The 18,926-nt window shown below is 39.8% G+C and overlaps 1 protein-coding gene across 1 annotated transcript in view; it reads left to right on the top strand.

The window, feature by feature from the left end:
- Positions 1–18,459, top strand: part of LOC150087630 (nose resistant to fluoxetine protein 6-like) — a 29,611-nt gene extending 11,152 nt beyond the window's left edge. Inside the window, exons 4-6 of the mRNA XM_090369835.1 lie at positions 399–573; positions 683–825; positions 18,331–18,459. Of these exons, the coding sequence (XP_090225961.1) occupies positions 399–573; positions 683–825; positions 18,331–18,459 (447 nt within the window). The remainder of the gene's footprint in view (positions 1–398; positions 574–682; positions 826–18,330) is intronic.
- The last annotated feature ends 467 nt before the right edge of the window (positions 18,460–18,926 follow it).

Below are 18,926 nucleotides of genomic sequence, written 5' to 3'. Positions count from 1 at the left end.
GCCATATTGCTCCGGGGATATGCGGTGGTCATTCCCTGACCTTTCCGCATCCTCCGTATTTGATGGTCATGGGCTCGAACCCCGGTCTAATCAAGAAACGTGTGCTATGCACTGTTGCTCCTGCCAGCCTGGCTAAGGAAGCGCCCTTTAAATGTGGTGTGTGATTCCATATCTCTCTCTCTCTCTTCCCAACAACAGCATTATACAACAGTTTTTTTTTTTTTTTTTTTCATGGTTATGTAAATGATGTTGAATAGAATTATTCTAAGCTTCTTTGTAAATGTAGGCATCCTACAATGCTATCTAATGAAGGTGAATAAGCTTACATGCTTATTGCTTTTAGATTTGCTTTCACCAAGTTTGTTAATAAACATTGAAAATGTTGATTGTTTTTGCAGTGGCAGCAATCTCTGTGCTGGGCAATAGCCTCTCTCATGTATTTCACTGTGACTTTTGGATTTAAAATTGTACTAGAAACTGGTTCTTTGGGATTTGCATATGCTGCCTTGTCCCCTACAGCATGGAGCATTGGATTAGGGTGGATACTGTATGCCTGTTGTATTGGCCAAGGAGGTAAGGACTAATTCAATTCTTTTGTTCATACACACATACATTTTACAAGCATTACTCTGCTCATGAATTCACTGCAATCACTCAAAAAATTATTGGTTCCATCTTGCAGGTATCATCAATGATTTTCTGTCTTGGACCTTTTGGATCCCACTAAGTCGTCTCACCTTCTGTGCCTATCTGCTCCATGAAATCTTCATCCACTGGTATTTTAAGTCACTCAGAGTTCCTATCTACTATGCCTTTAACCACTTGGTAAGAATAAATATTTTTAATGACTTCACTGAACATAATACAAATTACAGGTATAGCTGAAAGCCATTTTACCCATTTAGTTTTGGAAATAAACTGTGACATGAATTGCGCATTTGCATCAATAGTACCCAGCTAGAATTTAAAAAGAAACCAAAGTTGTGAGTAAGGCATCATTTTAAAACAACTCATATTGCAAAATCCTTTGTGAGTTGCCTATCCCTTATATTTCGAATAAGTAATTGTCCTCCATTATAGAAGTCTTGGGTGATAGTGAGTAATATCACCCAAATTGATGCCATTTCAAAGCTATTTGGCTTCTTGTTAGTGGATAGGTGGGAATCCAAGGTATAAGAGATCAACCCAGTTATAATTTACTTATACAATATGTAAAAGGCCAAAAGGTGTATCTTAGACTAATGAAAATTTTATAGCTGTAAGTCTCAAGCTATGATTAAATTCAAATTATGATATGAATTGTGACATCAATAGTACATTGCTAGAATTTAAAATCAAACCAAAGCTTGTAAGCCATCATTTTTAAAGGGTTGTCAGCTATTACACTTTGGGTACCAATCCACCCACCAGTGAGAAACCAAACAGCTTCGAAACAGTGCTGTTTATATGGTACTAATTGTTGTTTGTTGTATTTTGGCGCATTGGAATCGAAGGCCATAACTGGCTGCAGTAGCCCAACCATGTTATTCTTATATGTGGTCCATGTTGAATTTGGTATTGATAAATATTGTCTGTAACTCGTGGGTTGGTCAGTCACTCACCCACTAGCAAGATTTTTGTGCCTTTATTGGGTGACTGCTTTCTACAGCAGCATGTTCGAGAGGCAACCAGAGGGAGTAATACTTTTGATCTGATTATCAGCAGTGATTATTCATTCATTAAGAATCTGCAGATAGAGGAACCACTAGGTGGCAGTGATCACAGTGTACTGATATAGGATTTACTTAAAGATGTAATTACTATCAGGGATAAAGGGAAGAGTTTTTGCTTTCGTAAAGGTGACTATGGTGTTCTCAGACAGTTTTTAAATTCTATACAGTGGGACCAACTGATGATGTTACAAACAGAAAATTCTAAATAGGAAGCATTCAAGTAATCAATCGTGGAAGCTACTAGGCTTTTCATACCATGTTATGCTGTTATAACCTTGAAACCTTGAACAGTATTTTAAACTTTGAAATACTGTTCAAGGTTTAGGCCTAAATGCATGCCAGATGAACTAATGAGACTTGCGGCACTTATGGGATGCATATAAATTATCTGGCGAGACAGAAGCCTATGGTAGATATAAGCTAGTCTGTAATCAAGTCACAAATGAGGTTAGGCAAGTAAACACATATTACGAGAAATCTCTGGCAAAGGATGTAAAGAAAAACAGCAAAGACTTCTTTACTGATGCAAACTCTAGAAGGAAGCAAATGAATCAGATTGGTCCACTTGATATCGATGGTTTGACTGTTGACAATCCTGCTCAGGTAGCTGACAAACTGAATGAGTATTTTGCATCTACATTCACACATGAGGAATTCTGTAGGGAAGTGGAGGCCAGAAGTTTATCAAACTCTAACAGGGAACTTAATGATTATTTATAACTGAGAGCAAAGTGAAGGAAAAATTGTTGAAGTTAAACATAAAAAAGGCACCTAGGGTGGATGGGATCTGATTCAAAGCCCTAGTCTCTGACTAGGGCTTTGGTTTGCACAAGCTCAATGCTGATGGGATTCTTCCTCTTGCTCAGACTGCATACTTGAGGGGGCATAAATTCAAATTGGGGGAAAGACAGTTGCAGAATAGATGTGTGGAAATTTGCCTTTTGCCAGCAGGTAGTTGATTTCTAGAACAAACTTCCATCTGTCATTGTGGAAGTTGATAGCTTAAATAAATTTAAGGAAGTACTGGACAAACATTTTGAGTGAATGGATAGGTGAAATGGGAAGAGGTTTTTTTTTTTTTTTTTGTTGTTTTTTTTTGTTTTTGGCTGATGCTGTATAAGCTTGCATTCTTGTATCATATTCCACTACTTATGCTAATAACATCCCATTCCATGTTATAATGCATGGTCAATTGCTCAGTCTGTTTCACTAGTCCTCCTCTTGCCCCTTTAGCCAACACCACATGGCTAGGTTGCATGTGAACTCTGGTTGATGGTTCTTTCAGTTGATCCACTGTTGATACATGAAACATGACTATACATGTACAAAGTCTGCTGCATCCAGAATATTTAGCCTCACTAATCTGGCCCCAATGATCATACCCCATTGGAATTCAGTTAGGTCAGGCCTCCTCAAGCTCATTCTTTGCATGAAACACTTCCTGCATGTATTGAATGAAACATTATGTGTAGCATATGGTACTACTGCCACTATGCAGCATACTCTATACAAGGACAAAGTCTGGAACTACAGCATTGAGCTGTAACTCCAGGCTCAGAAAGTTTCTGATGAAAAGCTATCTCAATTTGTATATACAATAAGGCTGCCGTACTTTCCTCTTCAAATCTGGAGACAAAATGGCTTCAAAATAAAGACTATAGAAAATAAATATAAACCATTCTGTATTTCCAGGACAGAATAGAATAATAATGATTATTAGTAAATAAATGAAATTATAAATTTGTTTAATTAAAATTTAAGCAGATGAAATTATAGTTATATTATTAGCATTAGCATTAGTAGAGGCATTTGATGCAAGAAAGCAAGCTTATGCAGCATCAGCCAAAAAAAAAAAATAAATAAATAAAATAAATAAATAAATAAAAAATAACCACTTCCACTTCACCCCTCTGTTCGTTCAAAATACCTGTCCAGCAGACCCTTAAACTTATTCAGGCTATCAACCTCCATGACAAGGGATGGAAGTCTGTTCCACCAACCAACCACCCGTTGGCTAAAGGCAAATTTACTCACATCTATCCTACATCTGTCTTTCCTCAATTTGAATTTATGCCCTCTCAGGTGATTATTCTGAGCAAGAGGAAGAATCCCATCAGCATTGAGCATGCTCAAACCATTCAAGGCTTTATACACCTCTATCAGATCACCTCGCTGGTGCCTAGTCTCCAGACACTGTAATTTGCAAAACTTAAGCCTTTCTTCGTAAGAGCACCCCTTTGTTCCATTCACCAATCTTGCTGCCCTTCTCTGTACTCGTTCCAGCATCTCTACATCCTTCTTGAAATGAGGCCTCCAGACCTGTATACAGTACTCTAGTTGTGGCCTGACCATTGCCTTATGCAAGGGAATAATCACCTCCTTATCCCTGCTAGAAAAATTCCTATATATCATCGACAATACACCATGAGCTACTCTTGCAGCCCGTCTGCACTGCTCAGAAAACTTCATATCTGCCTGCACAACCACCCCCAGGTCCCTTTCATTCTCTACATATGTCAGTGTAGTACCACAGAGTTGATACGTTGCTCTGGGGTTGCTGTTTCCCATATTTAGTACTTTACATTTGTCAATGTTAAACTTCATTTGCCACCTCTCAGCCCATCTGCTCAACCTTTCCAGATCCTGTTGCAGTAGCATAGTGTCAGTAGTGTCCTTGACAACCCTGCCAACCTTCGTATCGTCTGCAAACTTGGACATTAAGCTTGATATACCATCATCAATATCATTTATAAATACAGAAAACAATAATGGACCCAAGACTGAACCCTGAGGGACTCCACTAATAACATTAGTCCACGATGAGCAGTGTCCATTGATTACCACTCTCTGTCTACTGATCATCATGGTCATCAGCCATTTTCAATCCACTGCAGGATGAAGGCCTCTCCAGCAACTTTCCAGTTACTTCTGTTTTGTGCAATGGCCATCCATTTACTACCCACAAACTCATGAATTTCATCTATCCATCTCCGCCGTTGTATTCCAGGTTTTCTTCTAGCTCCTCTTGGGTACCATTCTGTTATTTTCTTAGTCCATCTTTCATCATGTCGTCGAGCTATGTGTCCTGCCCAACCAAGACCATTTTAGTTCTTTAGTGGTGTCTCCATAGCCAGGTGGGCAGGAGCGGCAGTGCATAGCACACGCTTCTTGATTAGACCAGGGTTCAAGCCCATGACCACCAAATACGGAAAGGTCAGGAAATGACCACCGCATATCCTCGGAGCAATATGGCCTTAGTTGCTAATGGCTCCTAAAAACCAAAAAAACAACAAACAGTTCTTTAGTTTTGATAAGAATGTCCTTTACTTGAGTTTGCTGCCTAATCCATGTGTTTCTCTTCTTATCTAACAGCCTGATTCCCAATATAATTCATTCCATCCTTCACTGTATAGTTCTCAGCTTCTCTTCCATAAGTCATGGTGGGGAGTATACATTGGTTCATTATTTTATGTTTCAGACAAACTGGGATATTGCTCTTCAATATGTGACTATATTTCCTGAATGCAATCCATCCAAAATTTATTCTTCTCTTGACTTCTAGCCATTTATCATTATTACAGCTAATAACTTGTCCCGGATAAGTATATGACTCCACCTTTTCAATTACTGCTCCTTCAATCTTTATATCCCTTTCTGTGGCATACTTGTTCATCATTACTTTTGATTTAGCCATATTCATCTTTAGTCCAAAATCCTTACTAGCTGTGCATAACTGATTAAGATTTTCCTTTAATTCTTTGGGATCGGAGCTTATGACCATAATATCATCTGCAAATCATAAATGGTTTAGGTACTCTCCATTCCCATTGACTCCTTTCTGCGACCAGTCTAATCTTCTGAAAGCTTTCTCAAGGGCAGCAGTAAACAGCTTCGAAGAAAGTGTCTCTCCTTGTTGAATTCCATTATTATAGCAATCATTATTATTATATTATATTATTACAGCAATTGTTATATTATTATAGCAATCAATAATTTTAATTAATTTTAATATAATTTAGAATATGAGAATAAAATAAATAGATTTAAAAACAACATAAAATAATTATTGAATAAATGTACTTAGGAGGGCCCATCATGAATTCTCGTGTTTTCTTTTTTTTTTTTTTTTCTTTTCAGCCAGCAGGATTGAAACTCATTTAGTAAATGCAATGGCATTAATGCCAACTAGAGATGAAACTTTGCTTTTACAACAAGTTGCACTACTACTTTTAAACAAATGACAACATTTTTGTGATGCATTTACTTGATATGGTTAATCTTTCAATTATTTAAAATTTGAGACAATAACTAAACAGCAGAGGTTAACCTTTAGTGATGTAATGTCATCTATAAAAGGTTAATATGCCAATTTCACTATTCACTAGTATGAAAGCAGTGTAATACACTGGTGTGCACAATTTAAGAACCAGTTTTCACCTGTAGATTCTCATAGGAGGGGTCTGGATATGGGAAAAGCATACCAAAGGAACCTCGTGAGGTACAGAAATGATGAAGGAAACAACGCCGACACAACAACGGAAACAAAACAGCACAGGGGGACTTTATTCAAAAATGGCAACATAGCACTGGCTGCCATGATACAGATGCATTACTGCCAAAGATGGAACAATGGGAAGAGGTGGTCTTCAGTAGGAGATATGTCCACCCCTAATGTCAATGCAGGCTTTGCACTGCCTGTTCATACTTAGAAGAAGTATGGACATACAAAACAAGATATTTGTTGACATTAGACTTGAACTTCTGTAGACTGCAATTTTCCAGAAATACATACGAAGGAAGGTTGTTCCAGAAAATGGCAGTTGAGTGAATAAACGAGGAAGATGAAAAGTTGGTTCTGTGAGTTTGAAGTTGAACAGTAAATGGATGTTGGCGGCATGTGTTCATACTGTTTTGAAAGAAAGAGCGGGAATTACAGAAGCCAATTCAGAAGAACAGTGCTCATGGAAGTATCTGTAGAAAAGGCATGCAGCAGAAACAGTATGTCTATGAAACAGAGAGTGGAGTCATTAATTAACCTAACTGTCCTCTTCTGAATGGAATCAAGAAGCCTAAGAGAGGTTTTGGGGACACTGCCCCATATATAGGAACAATATTCCATGGGAGGGTGGATTTGCGATCTGTACAGAGTGAACAGCTGTTTGGAATAAAAGTAATGCCGAGAGCGAAAGAAAACACCAAGTTTTTTAGATGCAGAGGAAGCAATATTTCTAATGTGCTTGTGCCAAGAGAGATTAAAAATCAGCCTAATCCCCAAAAGAGATATATCATTTTGCCTAGAAATCAGAGTGTCACCTAAAATAAGCACAGGAGCAGAAGAATCCTTTTTGTGAGATATTAGACAAGACTGAGTTTTAGAAGGATTTAAATCAACTAAGTTGTCTTTGCCCCACTGGAGAATTACCTGGAGATCAGCATTCAAGGAATTGGTAGCAGATATTCGAGAAGTTGAAGCTGATTGAGCAGGGAAGGGTTTTTCAAAATGGAAAGTGGAATGCAATGTGCTATCAATGGCAAAACTATGGATAGGATTTCCAGTCAATGGAAGGTCATTAATATACAAGAGGAAAAGAGTGGGGGAAAGAACTGAACCTTGGGGGGGAAACCAACATTAGTGGAGAAGTTAGAAGACAGAGAGACATTTACCATCACCCTCAGTGAGCAATCAGAGAGAAAACTGGATAATCAATTACAAAACACAGTTGATAAACCATAAGATGAAAGCTTGTTTAGAAGACCTTTATGCCAAACACGATCAAAATCGTTTGAGATGTCAAGAGCAACCGCTTGTGTTTCACCAAACATTTCCATTGAATTTGTCCATAAATGAGTAACATAAACCAGAATATCACCAGTGGATCGACACTGACAGAATCCATACTGGCGATCGTTGATCAAACAGAAGGTTTCTAGGCAGTTTAAGAGTTGGCGGTTAATTGATTATTCCATTACTTTAGAAAGGTTACAAGTAATTGAATGGGACAATAATTGGATGGGAGCGATTTGTCATCCTTTTTAGGAACTGGCTGGATATGAGCAAATTTCCAAGCAAAAGGAAAAACATCTTTAGAATATGAAAGTGAAAAAAGGCAGCAAAGAACCGGAGTAAGTTCAGGAGCACAGGTTTTGAGAACAAGTGGAGAAATGCCATTAGGACCTGGCACTTTCTTAGAATCAAGATTTGTCAAAATGCTTCTGACATCCTTTTGACAGAAGACCACAGGAGGCATTGAATGGAGCGTACTAGGAATGGCGGGAGGTGTTACACCAAGATAATTAATATGCAAGTTTGAAGAAAAATGGAATGCTAGCAGGTCAGCTTTATCCTTGGCTGAAGTGACAACAGAACCATCTGGTTCTGACAGAAGTGGGAGCACAGATGGGCAAAAGTTGTGGCCAGTAGCTTTGGCAAGAGACCAGAATATTCGACTACCATTAGCACAAGAAACAAGTTTTCTACTCTTAGCTTGTTCAAAATCTAGTTTGGACTGATTAATAATTGCTTTACAATTGTTGCAAGCTTTGATGTAAGCAGAAAATGAAACTGAATAATTGGAAACAAGCCAATTACGATATGCAACTTTCTTCTCTTAAACTGCCTTAGCACATTTATTGGAAAACCAAGGTTTAGATAAAGGGCAAGATTTTAAGGTGGAGTGTGAAATAAAGGATTCCATTCTTGCAAGAATAATTTCACTGTCACGATCTGAGCAAATGTTGACATCAGAAGTTTTGAAACAGTAATCCGTCCAAGTAAAAGAAATCTCGCAGGCATTCCATTTTGCATCCTTGTAATGACGAAGAACACAAGGTTGGGAATAGCCATTACTTTATGAGATAAAGGCTCCATTGGAGAAGAGACAATCACCAAGTTGTGATCTGAGGTACTTAAAGGACCACTCACTTCAACCGTGTACTTAGAAAGGTTGTTTGTGAGAGAAAAAGATCAAGTGAAAAAGACTGTACTTGTTAACAGGAGAGATTGCTTCTACAGGGATGGGATACACTTAAATAGAAAGGGTGCAAGAATTTTTGCTGATGCTGTCGAGGCAGTGTTAGGTGGGTCGGAAAACTGCTAGTTGGGGGGGATACAAGGACTAATAGATTAACAGTAGCCACTGGCAGAGGTGGAAGTGATTCTTGCACTGCTTCTATTGAAATGAGCAGAAGCCTGAAAAACAAGATGCAGGATATTTCAGAGACTGCTGGGAGTCATTGCGGTACAAGTAAACACATGGGTTGTGTTAGGGTAGCCAAGAATAGCAACAGGTGCATGTATACCTGCGTGTACACCAATGCTAGGAGTTTGGTAAATAAATTTGATGAATTTGAGGTATTGCTCAAAACATCAAAGGCAGATATTGTTGGGATATCAGAGACGTGGTGTCACACAGATATAAGTAATGCGGAACTGGAATTTGGGGAATACAATGCATATAGAAAGGATAGACAGGACAGGAGGGGAGGAGGGGTTATGCTATTAATTAAGAAACACATAAAGTCAAAGGAAGTGAAGCCAGTTGACATCGATGGACAGGGCAGTGTCGAGTCAGTTTGGTGTGACATAAGCATAGGGAAATCAAAATTGAGAGTAGGAGTGTGCTATAGGCCTAATGACTCTGATGAGTATAATAATATATTGTACAGGGAAATAGAGTGGGCCAGTAAATCAGAGAGTCTTATAATGGGGGATTTTAATTTCCCAGATATTGACTGGAATTTGTGGGTTGGTCACTCGCACACTAGCAAGGCTTTTGTGGATTTATTGGATGATTGTTTTCTACATCAGCATGTTCGTGAGGCAACAAGAGGGAGCAATACTCTTGATCTGATTATCAGTAGTGATTCTTCATGCATTAAGAACCTGCAGATAAATGAACCACTAGGTGGCAGTGATCACAGTGTGTTGAAGTGGGATTTACTCAAGGAGGTAACTACCATCAGAGGTAAAGGGAAGGGTTTTTGTTTTCGTAAAGGCGACTATGATGGTCTGAGACAGTATTTAAATTCTATACAGTGGGACCAACTGATGATGTTACCAACAGCAAACTCAAAATGGGAAGCATTCAAGGAACTAATCTTGGTGGCTACCAGGCTTTACATACCAACTAAGAAATATTGTTCAAGGTTTAGGCCTAAATGGTTGTCAGATGGACTAATGAGACATGTGGCAGAGAAGAAAAATGCATGGGATACATACAAATTAATGGGTGACATGGAAGCCTATGATAGATATAAGTTGGTCTGTAACCAAGTCACAAAGGAGATTAGGCAGGCAAAGGCAGACTACGAAAAATCCTTGGCAAAGGATGCAAAGAAAAACAGAAAGGAGTTCTTTACATACTTGAACTCGAGAAGGAAAGGGATGAATCAGATTGGTCCACTGGATATTGATGGTTCAACAGTTGAGGATCCTGCTCAGGTGGCTAACAATCTAAACGAGTATTTTGCATCTACATTCACGCATGAGGAGTTATTCAGGAAGGAGAGTGATGTAGGTAAAGTAAACATTGGCAGTGAGCTGGATGATTTTGTAATAACTGAGAGGAAAGTGGAGGAGAGATTGTTGAGGATAAACATAAAAAAGGCACCTGGGGTGGATGGGATCTATCCAGTTATATTAAAGGAGGCAGCAAAGGAAGTATGCAAACCCCTAGCCATAATTATGAGAGCTTCTTTGGACTCAGGGGAGGTACCCATAGACTGGAGATGTGCAAATGTAACCCCAATTCACAAAGGAGGATCAAAGGCTGACACAAGTAATTATAGACCTGTTAGTTTAACTTCTGTTCCAGGTAAATTAATGGAGGCACTGGTTAAAGAAGCACTGCAGGATCATCTAGACAAGAATTCAGTTATAGCTCAGACGCAGCATGGTTTTGTTAAGGGCAGGTCTTGCCTGACCAATTTGATTGGATACTATGATGTAGTCACAAAAGAACTGGATGCAGGGAATAACTTTGATATTATATATTTGGATCTTAGAAAGGCTTTTGATACTGTTGCACATGGAAGACTGCTGCACAAATTGGAGCAGTGTGGCATTGGAGGCAAATTGCTGCTATGGATAAGGGGATGGTTGAGTGGCAGAAGACAGAGAGTGGTAATCAATGGACACTGCTCAACGTGGACTAATGTTATTAGTGGAGTTCCTCAAGGTTCAGTGTTGGGTCCATTGTTGTTTTCGGTGTTTATGAATGATATTGATGATGGGATATCAAGTTTAATGTCTAAGTTTGCAGATGATACAAAGGTTGGCAGGGTCGTTAAGGACACTACTGACGCTATGCTGCTGCAACAGGATCTGGAAAGGTTGAACAGATGGGCTGAGAGGTGGCAAATGAAGTTTAACATTGACAAATGTAAAGTACTACATATGGATAACAGTAACCCCAGAGCAATGTATCAACTCTGCGGTACTACACTGACAGTGGTGGAGAATGAAAAGGACTTGGGGGTAATTGTGCAGGCAGATATGAAGTTCTCTGAGCAGTGCAGATGAGCTGCAAGAGTAGCTCATGGTGTCTTGTCAATGATATACAGGAATTTTTCTAGCAGGGATAAGGAGGTGATTATTCCCTTGTATAAGGCAATGGTTAGGCCACATCTTGAGTACTGTATACAGGTCTGGAGGCCTCATTTCAAGAAGGATGTAGAGCTGCTGGAACGGGTACAGAGAAGGGCAACAAGATTAGTAAATGGAACAAAGGGTTGCTCTTACGAAGAAAGGCTTAAGTTTTGCAAATTACAGAGTCTGGAGACTAGGCACCGGCGAGGTGATCTGATAGAGGTGTATAAGGCTTTGAATGGTTTGAGCATGCTCAATGCCAATGGGATTCTTCATCTTTCTCAGAATAATCACCTCAGAGGGCATAAATTCAAATTGAGGAAGGACGGATGTCGGATAGATGTGCGGAAATTTGCCTTTGGCCAGCGGGTGGTTGGTTGGTGGAACCGACTACCATCACTTGTTGTTGAAGTTGATAGCCTAAACAAATTTAAAGCTCAACTGGACAGGTATTTCGAACGAACGGAGGGGTGAAATGGGAGAGGTTTTTTTTTTTTTTTTTTTTTTTTTTGGCTGATGCTGAATAAGCTTGCTTTCTTGCATCATATGCCTCTACTAATGCTAATGCTAATGCTAATGCTAAAAAGTGTGTTGGCTGTATGGTTAGGATTGTCTGGTATTCTTGTAGATAAATGAACAATCTGTGCAAGGTCATTAGTAAATTGCAAAAGCCTCAGCATCTCAACCAGCTGGGTTGGTGTGACTAGAAAACAGAAGCCAGCTGGAGTTGTGAACATTAAAATCACCAAGGAAAATTACCTCACTGTTAAGAAAGTTGGATTGGAGTAAGTCAAGTTGCAAAGAGAGGAAGTCAAAGAACTCCAAGTGATTAGTGGAGTTGGGAGAACGGTAGAGACAACGAATGAATTTGGCACAATGAAGTTTATTACTATTATTATTTGGTTTTTAGGAGCATTAGCAACTAAGGCCATATTGCTCTGGGGATATGTGGTGGTCATTCCCTGACCTTTCCGCATCCTCCGTATTTGGTGGGCATGGGCTCAAACCCCAGTCTAAACAAGAAGCATGTGCTACGCACTTCTGCTCCTGCCCACCTGGCTACGGAGGCACGGCACAATGAGGTAGAGAGATTTTAAGCCAGAGAAGATCGATAACAGGAGATTCCAAATTACCAAGTCTCTGACAGGGAATATTGGAATGGTTGTTATTGTTGTTATTTGGTTTTTAGGAGTATTAGCAGCTGAGGCCATATTGCTCCGGGGATGTGCGGTGGTCATTCCCTGACCTTTCCGCATCCTCCTTATTTGGTGGTGACGGGCTCGAACCCCGGTCTAATCAAGAAGCGTGTGCTACGCACTGTTGCTCCTTCCCACCTGGCTACGGAGGTGCCTATATTGGAATGGACATATACAAAAGTACCACCTTTGAAGTGAAAGGAATCATACAGCAAATAATTTGGGCAACTGAGATGAGCAGTATTTGAATCAACCGATAACTGAGATTCTGTCAGAAAAAGTAGATGGGGTTTTGCAGACTGTACGTGTAAATGAATATCATTAAGATTAGAACTGAGACCATGTATATTTGTGAAATTAACGACAAAGCGTTTGGGAGGTTTAGATGTTTTCACAGATAAGTTTGCGCTATTAGTTTGACAATCCATGTTGTATTCAATAGTAAGAAAAAGTGAGGGAGGGGGACGTGCTGTATGAAGTAATGAAATTTTTAGACATGGCATACACATGGTAAGAATATATTCAGATCCTTGACTTAACATGGCCTTGACAATGCCCTCCACATACAAACTACTCAGACTCAATCCAGTAGCGTTAGCAAGATTATACACTAGCTGATCCAGAAGCCTCCTAAAGAGTTACCAATAGGTTCAGTCCAGTGAACTAACTAGCAGCTGGCCTGCGAACACCATTTTAGAGCTGTACCCTTGAAATTTATGATGTTCATCATAACCTCAACAGTTATCAGTCATACTGCATGATGGAAAAGATTAGCATTAGTAGAAGCATACGATGCAAGAAAGCAAGCTAATGCAGCATCAGCCGAAAAAAAAAAAAAAACTACTCCCATTTCACACCCCCCGTTCTTTCCAAATACCTGTCCAGCTCAGTCTTGATTTCATTCAATCTATCAACTTTCCCAACAAAAGATGGAAGTGTGTTTCACCAATCAAGTACTCTCTTGCTAAAGGCAAACATCCGCACATCTATCCTACAATGCTCTTTCCTCAATTTGAATTTATGCCTTCACGGGTGATTATTCTGAGCAAGAGGAAGAATCACATCAGCATAGATCCTTGACTTAATAGAGCATGCTCAAACCATTCAAGGCTTTATACACCTCAATCAGATCACCTCGCAGGTACCTAGTCTCCAGGCACTGTAATCTGCAAAATTTAAGCTTTCTTCATAAGAGCAAATCTTCGTTCCATTCACTAATCTTGTTGCCCTTCTCTGTACTCATTCCAACAGCTCTACTTCTAAAAATGAGACCTCCAGACCTGTATACAGTACTCAAGGTGTGGCCTGACCATTGCCTTATACAAGGGGATAATCACCTCCTTATAACTGCTAGAAAAATTCCTGTATATCATTGACAAGACACCAGGAGCTACTCTTGCAGACCATCTGCACTGCTCAGAAATCTTCATATCTACCTACACAATCACCAACAGATCCTTTTCATTCTTTACCACTATCAGTGTAGTACCACAGAGTTGGTACATTGCTCTGGGCTTGCTCTTTCCCATATGTAGTACTTTACATTTGTCAATGTTAAACTTCATTTGCCCCCTCTCAGCCCATCTGCTCAACCTTTCCAGATCCTGTTGCAGCAGCATAGCGTCAGTAGTGTCCTTAACAACCCTGCCAACCTTTGTATCGTCTGCAAACTTGGACATTAAGCTAGATATACCATCATCAATGTCATTTATAAATACAGAACACAACAATGGACCCAACACTGAACCCTTAGGAACTTCATAAATAACATTAGTCCACGATAAGCAGTGTCCACTGATTACCACTCTCTGTCTTCTGCCCCTCAACCATCTCTTTATCCACAGCAGCAATTTGCCTCTAATGCCACACTGCTCCAATTTGTGCAGCAGAATTCCATGTGCAACAGTATCAAAAGCCTTTCTAAGATCCAAATATATGATATCAAAGTTATCCAGTTCCTTTGTGACCACATCATAGTATCCAATCAAATTCGTCAGACAAGACTTCTCCTTAACAAAACCATGTTGTGTCCCAGCTATAAATGAAGTCTTGTCTAGATGATCCTGCAGTGCTTCTTTAACCAGTGCCTCCATTAAAATCCCTGGAACAGAAGTTAAACTAACATGTCTATAATTACTTGTGTTGCCCTTTGTCCTCCTCTGTGAATTGTGATCACATTTGCACATCTCCAGTTCATGGGTACTTCCCCTGAGTCCAAGGAAGTTCCCATAATTATGGCTAAGGGTGTGCTTACTTCCTTTGCTGCCTCCTTTAATATAACTGGATAGATCCCGTTCACCCCAGGTGTCTTCCCTATGTTTAACTTCAACAATTTTTCCTCCACTTTCCTCTCAGTTATTACAAAATCATCTAGCTCACTGCCAAAGTAGCAATTCACCTCTGGCATACCCTTCCCTGAATAACTCCTCATGTGTGAATGTTGATGCCAAATACTCATTTAGTTTGTTAGCCACCTGAGCAGGATCATCAACAGTTGAACTATCGATATCAAGTGGACCAATCTGATTCATCCCTTTCCTTCTAGAGTTTACATAGGATAAAGAACTCTTTGCTGTTTTTCTTTGCATACCTTGCCAAAGATTTCTCATAATCTGCCTTCGCCTGCCTTATCTCCTTTGTGACTTGGTTACAGACCACCTTATATCTTGTGGCGCCTCCGTAGCCAGGTGGGAAGGAGCAGCAGTGCGTAGCACACGCTTCTTGATTAGACCGGGGTTCGAGCCCGTCACCACCAAATACGGAGGATGCGGAAAGGTTAAGGAATGACCGCCGCATATCCTGGAGCAATATGGCCTTAGTTGCTAATGCTCCTAAAAACCAAACAACAACAACAACCTTATATCTATCATAGGCTTCCATGTCACTCATTAATTTATATGTATCCCATGCATTTTTCTTCTCTGCCATTACTTCATCTGTCTCATTACTTCATCTGACATCCATTTAGGCCTAAATCTTGAACAATATTTCTTAGTTGGTATGTAAAGCCTAGTAGCTTCCAAGATTAATTCTTTGAATGCCTCCCATTTTGAATTTGCTGTTGGTACATCATCAGTAGGGCCCACCATATACAATTTTAAATACTGTCTCAGACCACCGTAGTCTCCTTTACGAAAGCAAAAACCCTTCCCTTTACCCACGATGGTAGTTACCTCTTTGAGTAAATCCCACTTCAGCACACTGCGATCACTGCCACCTAGTGGTTCCTTTATCTGCAGATTCTTAATGCATGAAGATGGGGAAGATTTGATCGGAACCTATCTCTGGAGACTAAACATGGGTTCCACCACTTCAAGCCTCTAATAAGCAAAGTGGTGGTATTGCACTGGTTGATGAGAGTCATCTACCACCTAGTATTTCCCTAGTAACACAGAGGGGTGGCATTCCTCCATGTGGTGTGGGCACCACACCTCAACCTATGGTTATGTTGGTTCACACCTGGTTGATCATCCACAGTGTGCTTGTGCGTGGAGGTTATACCCAGGATTACCAACAATACCACCATCGTGAAGGTGCAAGCAGAGGATTTGGCTGTCACACACCATCTGGACTTCGCCGAAATTGGGTGCACTTGACTTGAATATCACCCGTTATCAGTTCTATCAGTGTTTTCTACCAGGTAGCAAGTACAGCTTGTCTGGCATATCTCAGAGAATGTCTGTGACAACCTCAAGGACCAAGGTATGGGATTAAGGGTAGGTTGCTACAATGGATAAAGGGATGGTTGAGTGGGAGTCACAGAGTGGTAATCAATGGACACTGCTCTTTGTGGACAAATGCTATTAGTGGAGTTCTCCATGGTTCGGTGTTGGGCTCATTGTTGTTTTGTATATTTATCAATGATATTGATGAAGGTATATCAGGTTTAATGTCCAAGTTTGCAGATCATACAAAGGTTGGCAGGGTTATTAAAGAGAGTATGCTACTCCAACTGGATCTAGATAAGTTGGACAAATGGGCTGAGAAGTGGCAACTGAAGTTTAACATTGACAAATGCAATATACTGCATATGGGTAGCAATAACCCAAGAGAAACGTATCAAGTGTGTGGTACTACTCTCAGGGAAGTGGGAAAGTGAAAAAGACCTGGGGGTAATTGTGTAGTCAAATATGAAGTTCGCTGAGCAGTGCAGATTGGATGCCAGGGTAAGTCATGGAGTCTTGTCAATGATATATAGGAATTTTACTAACAGGGAGAGGGAGGTGATTATCCCGCTTTACAAGGCAGTGGTCAGACCACACCTAGAGTACTGTGTACAGGTCTGGAGGCCTAATTTTAGGAAGGATGTAGAGCTGCTGGAATGAGTACAGAGAATGGCAAGCAAGAAGATTAGTGAATGGAACAAAGGGTTGCTCTTATGAAGAAAGGCTTCAGTTCTGAAAATTTCAGAGGTGATCTGATTTAGGTGTATAAGGCTTTGAATGGGTTGAGCAAGCTGAATGCTGATGGGATTCTTCTTCTTGCTCAGATTAAGAACCTAAGGGGGCATAAATTCAAATTGAGGAAAGACAGTTATAAAAATTTGCCTTTAGCCAGCGGGCAGTTGAATGGTGGAACAGATTTCCATCTTTTGTTGTGGAAGTTGATAGCCTAAATAAATTTAAGGCTAAACTGAACAGGTAATTGGAACGAATGGAGGGGTGAAATGGGAGCATGTTTTTTTTTTTTTTTTTTGGCTGATGCTGTATAAGCTTGCTTTCTTGCATCATATGCCTCTACTAATGCTAATGCTAATTCTACTTCAAACTGAGGAAAGACAGTTGTAGAATAGATATGTGGAAGTTTGCATTTAGCCAGTGGGTAGTTGATTGCTGGAACAAGATAGATTAAATAAATTCAAGGCAGAACTAGACAAACATTTGGAATGAATGGATTAGTGAAATGGGAAGGGTTTTTTTTGGCTGATGCTGTATAAGCTTTCTTTCTTGCATTGTGTGCCTCTACTAATGCTAATGTAATATACAGAATATTGATCTTGAAAAGGTAGTCCCAGATAAGTGGCGATTTGCAGTTCTTGTAAGTCACCTTTCTGGTAATACATTCTAGGAACTGCCAACCGGGCTAGCCGGGTGGGTAAAGTGCCTGCCTGGCAACCCAAAGGTCGCGGGTTCGAATCCCGCCTCGGGCTTGGATCAAAGTACTGCAAAAACCTTGGGAGGTGCATTATGGCCACAGAAACCGATGCGCCAACAACTACCAAAAAAAAAAAAAAAAAAAAAAATCTAGGAACTGGGCCATTCTGGGTACAAGAAATGAATTGTGGGGATGTCTGGTAACCCTAATGTGAAGTTTTTTTTTTTTTTTTTAGGAGCATTGGCAACTAAGGCCAATGCTCCTAAATGGAAAGGGGAAGGTCAGGGAATGACTAATGGTGACTAAAGTATTGGTGGTCATTCCCTAACCTTTCCACATCCTCCGTATTTGGTGGTCATGGGCTCGAAGCCCGGTCTAATAAAGAAGCGTGTCCTACGCACTGCTGTTCCTGCCCACCTGGCTACGGAGGTGCCGGTAATGTGAAGTAAATGTATATATTAATTTTTATGATATCTTTATACCAATTGTTCTCTTCAAATTATGCAAATCCATGATGAAGAAGACTCAAACAATTAAAACTTCATATTTTTAAATGAACAAAATTGTCAGTAACTGTTATTAGTTTAAATATAAAAGTATATAAAAAAGTAACAACACATTATTTAAGTAGATATTGCCTTCACTAAAGAGACTAACTTAGTCTGCAATTTTTAATCTCTCCTGCTTCACTCTATTATTATTACCATCCAGTTACTGATTGAGCTTTCTCTCTCATCCACAGGTGTTACCCTTGTTTGCCTTCGTCTTAATGACCTACTTTGCTGCATCCATTGCATTTGTGCTGTTTGAGGCTCCACTCATAGCCTTGAAGAATATCATGCTCAAGAAGACTGTGAAGAAAATCAAATAACCTTGTCTGTGAAAGTATTTGATTTGGAAAGGTGACAAACTAAACTGCTACATTCACTCTATTTAATGGATTGTAGAATCCATTTAGCCAAAAGAAACAAATTTCCAAACTTATTTGGAAAGTGTGCTTTCCAAATAAGGAATTTAAGACATTGCAAGTTATCAATTAAAAACAAATAGCAACTTCTCTAATGCCTGAATATGTCTCAAAATAAAAATTTTTAGTATATAATACACTTATGCAGAACAGAACAATTATGCATATTTTGTATTTTTATGACATAAAACATTAACTACTTTTAATGTACAGTACTTTGGAAAGGGCGCCTCTGTAGCCAGGTGGGCAGGAGCAGCAGCAGTGCATAGCACATGCTTCTTGATTAGACCAGGGTTCGAGCCTATGACCACCAAATACGGAGGATGCGGAAATGTCAGGGAATGATCACTGCATGTCCCCGGAGCAATATG

Source organism: Mastigoproctus giganteus, chromosome 3 (genome assembly GCF_048544385.1).
Source record: "Mastigoproctus giganteus isolate SK-2022 chromosome 3, ASM4854438v1, whole genome shotgun sequence".
Taxonomy (NCBI): Eukaryota; Metazoa; Arthropoda; class Arachnida; order Uropygi; family Thelyphonidae; genus Mastigoproctus; species Mastigoproctus giganteus.
Note: the sequence above shows the minus strand (reverse complement) of the source record. Positions and strands in the feature narration are given on the sequence as shown.